Source organism: Rutilus rutilus (genome assembly GCF_951802725.1).
Source record: "Rutilus rutilus genome assembly, chromosome: 15".
NCBI lineage: Eukaryota > Metazoa > Chordata > Actinopteri > Cypriniformes > Leuciscidae > Rutilus > Rutilus rutilus.
Window position 1 is genome coordinate 34947508 of NC_140220.1, and position 12106 is coordinate 34959613.

Genomic DNA, 12106 nt, shown 5'->3' on the forward strand with positions numbered 1-12106 from the left:
GCATGCTTTAATTTGAGGTTGAATGGCTTCGTTCTGTATGGACATACTCATACAATATTAATGTTATTTGCTCAGGTTTTAAATTTGATGTGTTTTTTTTTTTTGTTTTTGTTTTTTCAGACTCAACTGAATATTCTTCTGGAAAAGCTGCACAGTACTGTGAGTACATTTTTGTTGGGATTTTCAGTTTTACCTTAATGTTACATATCATCGCTGTCGGACAGACACTTCGTAGCTCCATTTTTTAAAAATAAATCATTACAATTGGTCACTATTTTTGCCTGTCTGCGGGTTTTGCAAATATTTAACCAGTGAAAAGTATTAAAAAGAGCTTGACTAAACCTGGTAACTCCATTGGATCATCAAACTGTCAATCAAACCTCATAACTCCGCCCACCTCTATCTTGAATAAAATTTTTTTAAAAAAGTGTTTTTTCCTTCCTGAAAAGTAGCTGTTTTGGATATACAAGGTTTCCGCCGACTTACACATATATGAGCTCAGGTGGCACAGTAAGATTGTTTGAAAGCGATGATGTGTTTTTCTGATTGACCGCTGGTAATGATTTTGCTGCTGTGTTTCAGGGTTCAAGTTTTGTTCGTTGTGTGAAGCCCAATCTGAAGATGGTCAGCCGTCAGTTTGAGGGAGCTCAGATTCTGTCTCAACTACAGTGCTCAGGTACACACACACACACACACAGACTCTCTCTCTCTCTCACACAGGGGGTGTAATACTTTATTGATGCCTTAAATATGGGACGGTTCCATATTATACGGAACGGTTGGCAACCCTACACACACACTTTCTGCATTTTTACTGTAATGCAGTTCGTTGTTGTGGGAAGAAGGAGGCGGGAATCGGCGAACATTTAAAGACTTCAATAACCAAATAAATAACCAAATACAAAAGTAAAGACAGAAGCCCCTCACGGACGACTGCTGTCACATATAACAAAACACAACATAAATCCAGGCCTGGCCTCTCTCGCTCTCCTCTGTCGTCACTCCTCCTTTATGCCTCCGCTCCTCCGTGAGAGATACGAGACTGGTCGCAGGAGTCGCTCATCATTAATCACGAATGATGAAACATCATTTCAGTAATTATATATTATGAATGCAGCTTTTATGACCTCATTTTAATTGATAGACTACCTGGAAAAACTGTAGCATGATATTCATCTTGTTATGGTGAAGAAGGGAAGCTCATGGACATGCTAAGCATCAACTACCTATTATTTCAAATTCCACACAGTTTTACCGTTTTACAGACACAGACATTTCAGTCAGAGTCTTCAAGCCGACCGCTGGACTGTTCCATGTCGAAAGCATTGTTGCATTCTGTCTGTCAGGATCAAATGCATCATAAGCTCATGATCATGTGTGTTCTCTCAGGAATGGTGTCTGTCCTGGATCTGATGCAGGGCGGCTTCCCCTCGCGAGCGCCCTTCCATGAGCTCTACAACATGTACAAGCAGTACATGCCCTCCAAACTGACCCGACTCGACCCGCGCCTCTTCTGCAAGGTGTGTGTCACACCTGGACACTTACACAGCGTAAACACACTTCTCTAGATCGTTCACACATTACAAGCATTTACATTGTTTTTTTCTTCTCCTCAACAGGCTTTGTTCAAAGCTCTGGGACTCAATGAAAATGATTATAAATTTGGTTTGACAAAAGTTTTCTTCAGACCTGGAAAGGTGATGTATTTTTATATATTATAAAAATAAATTTTTATCCATCCATCCATCTATCCTTCCTTTTATCCATCCATCCATCCTTCCTTTTATCCATCCATCCTTTCTTTTATCCATCCAGCCATCCTTCTTTTTATCCATCCATCCTTTCTTTTATCCATCCATCCATCCATCCTTTCTTTTATCCATCCATCCTTCCTTTTATCCATCCATCCATCCTTCCTTTTATCCATCCATCCTTCCTTTTATCCATCCATCCTTTCTTTTATCCATCCATCCATCCATCCATCCTTTCTTTTATCCATCCATCCTTCCTTTTATCCATCCATCCATCCTTCCTTTTATCCATCCATCCTTCCTTTTATCCATCCATCCTTCCTTTTATCCATCCATCCTTTCTTTTATCCATCCATCCATCCTTCTTTTTATCCATCCATCCTTTCTTTTATCCATCCATCCATCCATCCTTTCTTTTATCCATCCATCCATCCATCCATCCATCCATCCTTTCTTTTATCCATCCATCCATCATTCCTTTTATCCATCCATCCATCTATCCTTTCTTTTATCTATCCATCCATTCTTTCTTTCATCCATCTATCCTTTTATCCATCCATCCATCCATCCTTTCTTTTATCCATCCATCCTTACTTTTATCCATCCATCCTTTCTTTTATCCATCATCCATCCATCCATTCTTTTATCCATCCATCCTTCCTTTTATCCATCCATCCATCCATCCATCCATCCATCCTTTCTTTTATCTATCCATCCATCCATCCATCCATCCATCCATCCATCCATCCATCCATCCATCCATCCATCCATCCATCCATCCATCCATCCATCCATCCATCCATCCATCCATCCATCCATCCATCCATCCATCCATCCATCCATCCATCCATCCATCCATCCATCCATCCATCCATCCATCCATCCATCCAAACTATGTTTGTAGAAAAGTGTAACACCATTGTGCACCGTACATCTTCATTTTAAGATATATGGCAATAGCATGATATCTTTTCTGCCATTTTTTTTCTTTCTTTAGATTTTGGGATGAATATGGAATGACTCTGATTGATTTAATCCTGATATGTCTTTATGTGATGTGAATATCCTTTTTTTTTCTGTTTGTAGTTTAGGAATGGTTGATTGTAGTTTTCTTTACTCGTGACCATGAATATCCTCCATAAAGCTTTGACCTGTGCAGATGATTGACTGACTGATGTTGCTCTTGTGTCAGTTTGCAGAGTTTGATCAGATCATGAAGTCGGATCCGGATCATCTGGCTGAACTGGTGAAGCGTGTGAATAAATGGCTGATCTGCAGCCGCTGGAAGAAAGTGCAGTGGTGCGCCCTGTCCGTCATTAAACGTACGTAACAAACGACCTACCATTGGGACCTGACGTTTACAGACACCTAATCTCAAATTACAGCGACAAATCTCTGGAAATTACAAAGAAGGGAAAAATGGTCCATCCTTTGTTTAGATTTAGTCTCTGCACACTTTGGACTTTCATTTGACTGTGATCCATCCTGGGATGATTTTAAACACTATTGAAGGAGTTCCCTTGTATGATGTACACTTGTTGGCTGCTTTTAAATATAAATACATAATTACAGAACTGAATGAATAAATAAAGGACTAACCCTCAGTTGTTCATTGTTGCTCTGTCAGTGAAGAACAAGATGCTGTACCGAGCCACGGCGTGTATCCAGATGCAGAAGACGGTTCGCATGTGGCTGTGCCGGAGGAAACACAAACCACGGTGGGCGGCACCTCCTCTCCTCTTCACTGTTCACTGTAGCCTCAGAAGATTCTAGTGACAGGCTGTCAGTAACTACAGCCAATCACTTCAGCTCATGTGGGACGTGTGCTTACACTAATACGTTTACAAGGGAAGTCTAGATGGCAACTTTGTAAATAAACATTTACTGTTAATGAAAATGAACACTCATTAGTTAACATGAACTAACACTAATCAATATTACTACAGTGTTTATTCATCTTAGTTAATGTTAATTTCGACATTTACTAATACAGTTTTTAGTAACACTTTAGTTTAGGGTCCAATTCTCACTATTAACTAGTTGCTTATTAGCATGCATATTACTAGGATATTAGTACTTATAAAGCACATATTAATGCCTTATTCTGCATGACCATATTCTACATCCCTTAATTCACCCAATACCTAAACTTAACAACTACCTTACTAACTATTAATAAGCAGTAATTAGGAGTTTGAGGCAAAAGTCATAGTTACTAGTGAGAATTGGACCCTAATCTAAAGTGACCCATTTTTTTAACCCATTAGTTAATGCACTGTGAACTAACATGATCAAACGATGAACACATTTATTTGTATTAATAACATTAACAAAGGTTAATAAATGCTGTAAAAATACACTGCTCATTGTTCATGTTAACTAATGCATTATCTAAAGTTAACAAGTGAGACCTTATTGTAAAGTGGGTAACACTTTATTTCACAGTGTCCTTGTTACAAATGTTACATGTACTTACCATAGTAATAACAGTAAATGATGCATAATTACATGCAACTGACCCTCAACCAAACCCTAATCCTATAGTAAGTACATGTAGTTGCTTAATATTACTCAGTACTTAAATATACAATTACACTGTAACAGTGACACCTTAAAATAAAGTGCAACCGTAAAGTGATACCAACATTTAAACTATGCAAATATCACACTGTTATCAGATATAACTAACTAAACCCACATTTACGACATTAACACGTGAACAGAAATTCATACACTACTGTTCAAAAGATTGGGATCAGTAAGATTTTTTTTTTTTCCTTTCTTTTTTTTAATGTATATATATATAATAATCTACCAGCATTGATGTAATTGTGTGTGTTTGTGTGTGTTAGGATCGATGGGCTAGTGAAGGCTCGTAACCTGAAGAAGAGTATGGAGAAGTTGAATCAGGTGGTGTCCGGACTCAAGGAGGGCAAACAGGAAATGAGCAAACACATGCAGGAACTAGATTCCTCTATCAACGCCCACATACTCAAGATAAAGGTGTGTGTCAGAGAGAAGGACCTCTCTTGAGCAGCTCAAATTCCCTGAAACCCCTGTAGATAAAGAAGTGTGTATGTGTCCCTCATCACAGAGCACTGTCATGAGCCGCATGGACATCGATCACGAGCACCAGGCTCTGGTCACTCGCTCGCAGGAGCTGCTCAGCACCATGCAGAAGAAGAAACAAGAAGAGGAGGAGATGGAGCGCCTGAGACGCATCCAAGAGGAGATGGAGAGAGAGAGGAAGAGACGTGAAGAAGAGGATCAGAAGCGCAAACAAGAGGAAGACGATAGACGCCTGTGAGTAGACAAATCACCGACGTCATTTATTCACCTTCATCACGGTCCAAACCGTTTTTTTTAAGCATTTACTAGGTATTTGCTCTATAATAAGATGAATGAAGTCCATAAAGCACCATAAAACTATCATATAAGCTTTGTGCTACATTCTGAAGTCACCTAGATTTTAACAAAAGTTGTCAGAAAATGAAATTTCACACAGTCTATTTTCTAAATGTAAGTTATAGATTTTATAGCGAACAATTAATCTATGCATTTCATTATTTATTTATTTTATTAGTTTTGACCTAGTAATTTCTAATCAAAATGTCATAACATGATCTTCCAGTGAAACAGATTTTTTTTAGTCCACTTAAACCCGGCATTTGTCTTTTCCTGTAATACACTATACTTGGATATACGTCACAATACTGAAGGACAGATCTGTCGATACGTCTGTTTCATCATTTAAAAGTAATCTCGCCTCCAGCTCAGCTGAAGCTTGCATCTGTCGGTCTGTTTTAGGAAAGCGGAGATGGAGCAGAAGAGAAAACAGGAAGAGGAGGAGCGTAAGAAAAGAGAGGAGGAGGAGAGGAGACTGCAGGTGAGCTCAGCGTTTTACTCCACATTATTTCTTCTGCGTTTTGCCTTCCTGTAGCAGGGTCTAAAACCTTAAAGGTGCAATCGGTGATTCTCCACAGAAACATTTTTTTGTTATGCTGGTTGAAAGTTTCCTCATATCCTGATAGCAATCACTATGTTCAGCGGTCTAAATGTGTTTTTAGAAATATATATCATCTGTGGAAGGCTTAGGACCATAAAATGTTCGGTCAATCATTGCATTCGGTCCGAATGAAAAGACGTGTTCCCTGTCAGTCAACGTGTGTTTGCATACCACTGTTCACACACACAGATATCATATGTCATCGGCGTGCTGTGGAAGCCGGCTCGCACAGGTGTGAAGCCGCTGCCAGCTGTCCAGAAAATGCTTTTGCATTTACCCTGTTTCCCTCGACAAAAACCCAATGGGATTGTTCCATTGGCTTTTGGATTATTGCAGAAAATAAGCTCTGTGACCAACAAAAGCTTAGGATTCTTACACATTTTGGTCATCGCGATAATCTTCGTGTTAATAAACATAATTCCCTGAAAGTTCGAGTTATAATAGTCGGCAAGAGCAAGATTTATAAACACAGTGAGGCTGTGAAATCGAACTAGTGAGTAGATGAGTTTATCTGTTCGGCTGATGATGTTTAATTTAATTCTACAACCGCTGTAGTCTCACATACTTAATAGCAACCGCCTTTTCAAGACCAGTAAAAGCTTTAAAAAAACACAAGAGGGTATTACTGATGTTTTTGTGTTGTCGAATAAAACTCGAGAATATGTTAAGCTTGTGTTCAGCGCCTTGTTTAAGGCATTTAACCAAAAATTCCATTGATTTTAGGACGATGGAACAGGAAGTGCTAAAATGATAACTCATTTATTGGTTTTGACCTACAAAAATACATCATCCCTCCAGGAAGAATCCCGAACCGGCTCTCCTGAGTCTGTACTCTTGTGTTTGGTGGTGACTGATTAACACCATTACAATTACACAAAATCTGAACGGATGTTTGACTTCTCTCTGGCAAACGGGTGTCGGAAATGTGAAGTTGCACAGCGCTGTGTGTACCAGGGTAATCAGAGTATTTCTGCTTTTCTAAAAGCGCCACCTGCTTTCAGACAGTGATTTTTGCACTTTCATTCAGCCCGTCTTGTCATATTTGTTTTACATGTTTGTCTGAACTGACAAATCACATAATAAAACTACGCAGAATTTTTGTGCTGAATATTGTTGGTGTGACGCATGTTCCTCAGGAGGAGATGGACCTGCAGCTGGAGGCCGAGAGGGAGCAGGAGGCGTCCCGACAGGCGGTGCTGGAGCAAGAGCGGCGGGACCGAGAGCTGGCCCTGCGGATCGCTCAGAGCGAGGCCGAACTCATCCCAGAGGAGACGCCTGTGGAAGCCGGATCGCGCAGGTGTGAAGCCGATGCCAGCTGTCCAGAAAATGCATTCCCTCTCAAAACCTTTACCCTGTACCCCCTACAGCTAAACACACCCCATAGGAAAACCTTACCTCACACTGGGCCAAATAAAACACTCATTATATTCAGATGACTTACAGTACATGTACTTTACACATGCATTTAAACATTAGAGTGTAAATTTCCCTACAAACACAGTCAATCATACAGCTACAGGTTAAAGGATTGTTCCGGGTTCAATGCAAGTTTAGCTTAGTGGCATCCGGGAGTAAAAACTGTAATGCTCTTATAATGGAAGTCAATTAGTGCCAGAACAAGCCAGATCCGGCTCCTCATTTGGGGGATCCTCCAACTCATACGCCACTGAAAGATATTTAGGTTATGACCTGTGCACATATGTTCAGGAAAATTAGGTATAATAATGATAATGTTGTCAATAACTTGCTAAATCCATGTTGAATGTATAAAAAGTTATTAAGAAGTGGAAAAAAGCGGTCCATGCCATGTTTTGGCAATGATCAATTGGATTTGACAGCTATTCGCATTTCCAACGCATGACAAGCATATAGATTAATAAACTTTGATGCACTTCTGTTATTTGTGAAACAGTTTTCTGAAACTTGCGCATGATTCGTAGTCATCGAAAGTTACCATAAAGATCTCTATTTAAAAACAAAATGCTGTTCTTTTGAACGTTCTATTCACCAAAGTATCCTGGGAAAAAAATGTGTCGTGGGTTTCCACAAAAATATTAAGTAGCACAATTGTTTTCAAAAAAATGTAACTCAAATATAGTAAAAGATCAAGCAAACTCATGTTTCCTCATGGTGTGAGTCGTTTAGCTTGTCTTGAACCTGGAACATTCTTCTAAAGCATTGATGGTGGTGGGATTTTGAGTCTTGTTTAATAACCGACGGACGCTTTGATTGGTCTCTCCATCACATATTTAATGCTCTTCCTGTCTGTTTTTACAGTGTTGCACCACCACAAAAGCTCAAGAGCTTGACCATGTAGGTTACATTTTCACTATGTCTCCTATTGAAATATTGCTTGTTTACTGCAAATTATTAGATTTAGTTTGGTAGTTTTGTAAAACATTTCATGAAACTAGCATTTATTTTCACATTTATCACCATGAGCTTAAATTAGGTCCAACTGGTAATCTTGTTGGTAAAATGCACAAATGGAGGGAATATTCTTTTAGCGGGTTATTGCTGACGTCATATACTAACATATGTACGGTCCAATAATCATGTCCTTTAGGGAGGAAATGGCCAAGGAAATGTCTGATCTTCTGGCTCGGTGGGTAGAAGGGTTTGTTATCACTACAGAAATACACAACCAAAAATCGAAACCTTATCCACTGGAGAAAAATAAAGAGCCTAAAATTAATCTTCAGTGTTTCATTTTGATAATCAAATGAATCCAGAGTCACATCTAGTTTTTCTTCTGTCCACGAATGAATGTGTTTCTTACTTGTAATCTGATTAATGCCGATTTGTCCTTTTTTTCCTGAAATTGATCTTCCTGTTATTGGTGTTGTGATGTTTAAACTCTTCTCTTCTTCAACCGATCTCTCATACTTTTCACAATTTAATGAATGTAGCCATTTTTGTTGCAAAATAAATGTATTTGATTTAGTTATACATATTAGTGTGTTTAGTAAGTCTTATTTGTTGTTTGTAGTGTAAATGTATCTTATGTTTGATTGGTAAGTTGATTAGTAAATCTTGTCTTTTTTGTACCAGACAGCTGTAATTCCACAGTACTTTAAGTAGCTCTAGTTTCTGTCAGATGCCTAGTGTAGGAAAATGCATCAGTATTTTCTCTTCATTTGGTTTTGTTTGTGTTGTTTCCATGGATTCAGAAGTCCACAGGTGAGCGCCACGAACGCCCAAGTTGATGTCAAGAAATATGAACTCAGCAAGTGGAAATATGCTGAATTACGGGATGCCATCAATACATCCTGTGGTAGGAAAGCTTTTATTTGTTTTCATCAGTAAATTTGAACAGAATATGTTTGATTTTATTTGTTTCTGCATTTCAATGGAAAAAAGTCTTATGACAGTATACGGTCCGAACCATAAATTTGCATTCTTAGCCAATTTCATACATATTTTCTCTTTATAAATCATATTGTCAGCATAACAAGTCAAGTAAATAGAGTATTTCTTTTTGGTATGTCCCGCTTCTGCACTCAATCTGGCCTAAACGATACCTGATGATCATGTGATCGGCATCATTTGACATCTTGTGTTGCTCAATGTCATAAATTAGCTTGATTCACACGATTATTAACCTTAACTTCTGAAATTGTCGTTTTAGATTTTACCTTTTGTATTAAATGTTCCAAAATCGGTCAAAAAGATTCTTCTTACATAATCTGCTGAAAAATAGTTTCTGTGCTTCATTGCTTTCAGATTATTTCAATTTATTTAAAATGAACTTCATTCTGAGCTGATGGGTATGAATGTGGATATTGTAAAAGTCTGCTTTATTTCAGTTTCGGCTCTTTTCACTCTCTCCGTGTAGATATCGAGTTGTTAGCTGCGTGTCGTGAGGAGTTTCACCGCAGACTGAAGGTGTATCACGCGTGGAAGTCAAAGAACAAGAAACGCAACACTCAGGACGAGCAGCGGGCGCCGAAAGCCATCACAGACTACGGTGAGAAATCCCACAAATCCCACCGGAGTCAGGATGAAACTCATATTACAGAATCATGTAAGGCAGAAATCATTTTTTGGTGGTGTTTTTTTATTTATTTTTTATAGTTGATATAATTGAAAGCAAAGCCTTCATCGGTAAGTATGGACAAAACACTAAAAAGTTAACATAACTAAAAGGCCTAATAAAATGAAAAGAGACGAAATACAATAATTAGCTTAACTCACTTATTTAACAAAGCCAATAGAAAACAATATTTACAATAAATAAAATATCCCTCTCTCCCTGCTGCTTTCCTAACTATATGTAATATATTTACACTACTGGTCAAAAGTTTTGAAAGGTCTCTGATGCTCACCAAAGCTGCATTTATTCAATCAAAATACAGTAGAAACAGTAATATTGTGAAAAACTGTTTTCTATTGTAATATATTTTAATGTAATTTATTCCTGTGATCAAAGCTGGATTTTCAGCATCATTACTCCAGTCTTCAGTGTCACATGATCCGATGATTTGATGCTCAAGAGACATTTCTGAATATTATCAGAAAAAGGTTGTGCTGCTTCATATTTTTAAGGATTTTTTTAATAAATACAAAGTTCAAAAGAATTTTTTTTGTAACAAACATTATTAATATCTTTCACTTTTGATCAGTTTATTGCATCCTTGTTCAGTAAAGTATTAATTTCCCACCACCCAAAAAAAGAAAAAAGATCTGACCCCAATAAATCAGTATATCTGCCATTGATATGAATTTAGGTGATTATGAGGAAATGCTAGTGTTTGGCTTTATTTTGGTAATATTGATGTGTATATATAGACTTATAGTATTGCTAGGTCTGATGTTTGACTCAGGTCTGATGTTTCTTTTGGTCCATTGACGTTCTATTCAGCCTAGTTACTTTGACAATATTTTTTCAGCTGACCATTCATAATGCTCTTTGAATCAGATCCACACATGCAGAGTCCAGTAATACTGTATCAAATATTTCATGATGAGCACATATGCAGTAGGGTTTCATTCAGATAAAGAACATTTAAAGCTTTTATGAATCAATATAACTAATATATATAATTGCTGTCAATGAAATTAATTGAAAGCTTCATGTAGAAGGTCAGCACAAAAATAGCATTACTGTTAATGTGAGTCACTTCAGCTTGCTCTGTTGGTATTGTTTCATATTATACCATATCCTGGGTTCTAACAAATCCCCCCAAAACATTTTTTAGTTTAGTCAGTAATTAAAAAAAATTCTGTTCTCACTAAAGAAATACTTTGTGGGTTGACATGTCTCATCCAACTAAGCCTCGTTAATACCGTCAGTCCAAATCCAATATTTGTCATTTTCCGATTGAAATCCGATCATATTTAGCAAGTGTGAACGCCAAAAAATCACTTTTTTTTTCTATTTCGAGCTACATCCATATGTGGTTTGAAATCTTATTCAAATCGGATTTTGTGTGGTTTGTGACTTTCTCTTGGCACATAGCTTAAACAAAACAAGGTAGTGTTGTTGCAAAGTGCTGAACGAGCAGAAAATGCCAATTTAACAGAGACATGTTTTGAGACCGGCAGAGACGACAGCACAGAATAAACAACATCTATATTGCAAACCCCTCCATGTTGATGTTGTTGTTTTTGGCGTATGTGTGGACAGTCAATAATTTAAATCAGATTCCAATCGGATACACAAATAACAGCCTTGGAATATTTCATATTTATATACTATTATTTGTAGCCATGTGGATTGGGAGTTTTGGACCAATGATATTACACTGTGGGCGGAGCTTAACAAATGCATCATAATAGAAAACATGACAAAGTCTTGATGCACATCGCTTGACTGTAGATTTATTCTGCCGCGTTATCTTGTGGCAGCTGGCTAGATGTTAGGAGAATCAGATTGTGTTTTTCTAGCCCTATAACGGTGTCGTCTTCCCATCATCCTCCAGCCCAGCAGAACCCCGTTGTGCCTGTAATGCCTCGGCAGCAAGAGATCGTCATGAACAGACAGCAGCGCTTCTTTCGCATTCCCTTCATCCGACCAGGAGACCATTTTAAAGACCCGCAGAACAAGAAGAAAGGATGGTGGTACGCCCACTTCGATGGGCCGTGGATCGCCAGACAGATGGAGCTGCACCCCGATAAACACCCCATTCTGCTGGTGGCAGGTGCCATTCACTTTCACTCACATTTATTCCTCTCGTGTGGAGATGTCAGTTCACTGCCTTTACCTCACTGCTGGTGTCAGTGTTATCTTTCTGATAACCTTATCAGTACTAGACAGTTTTTGCCAAATCACGCCTGCAACACTCTGTGTGTGTCCTAATTTACTGATAGTCATCATACTCAAAAATGCTCCGATACCAACATCTAAGTA

The 12106-nt window shown here is 38.2% G+C and overlaps 1 protein-coding gene across 6 annotated transcripts in view; it reads left to right on the forward strand.

Moving 5' to 3' along the window:
* Nucleotides 1-12106, forward strand: part of myo6a (myosin VIa) — a 52925-nt gene that overhangs the window by 38546 nt on the left and 2273 nt on the right. Inside the window, exons 19-34 of one of the 6 annotated variants that reach the window (XM_084432593.1) lie at nucleotides 121-159; nucleotides 583-676; nucleotides 1390-1520; nucleotides 1620-1697; nucleotides 2944-3073; nucleotides 3379-3469; nucleotides 4604-4754; nucleotides 4846-5054; nucleotides 5559-5637; nucleotides 6894-7054; nucleotides 8035-8070; nucleotides 8324-8362; nucleotides 8928-9031; nucleotides 9593-9724; nucleotides 9832-9861; nucleotides 11679-11897. In XM_084432593.1, coding sequence (XP_084288719.1) covers nucleotides 121-159; nucleotides 583-676; nucleotides 1390-1520; nucleotides 1620-1697; nucleotides 2944-3073; nucleotides 3379-3469; nucleotides 4604-4754; nucleotides 4846-5054; nucleotides 5559-5637; nucleotides 6894-7054; nucleotides 8035-8070; nucleotides 8324-8362; nucleotides 8928-9031; nucleotides 9593-9724; nucleotides 9832-9861; nucleotides 11679-11897 — 1723 coding nt within the window. The remainder of the gene's footprint in view (nucleotides 1-120; nucleotides 160-582; nucleotides 677-1389; nucleotides 1521-1619; nucleotides 1698-2943; nucleotides 3074-3378; nucleotides 3470-4603; nucleotides 4755-4845; nucleotides 5055-5558; nucleotides 5638-6893; nucleotides 7055-8034; nucleotides 8071-8323; nucleotides 8363-8927; nucleotides 9032-9592; nucleotides 9725-9831; nucleotides 9862-11678; nucleotides 11898-12106) is intronic. The other 5 variants (XM_084432594.1, XM_084432595.1, XM_084432596.1 and 2 more) reach the window with 5 other exon arrangements.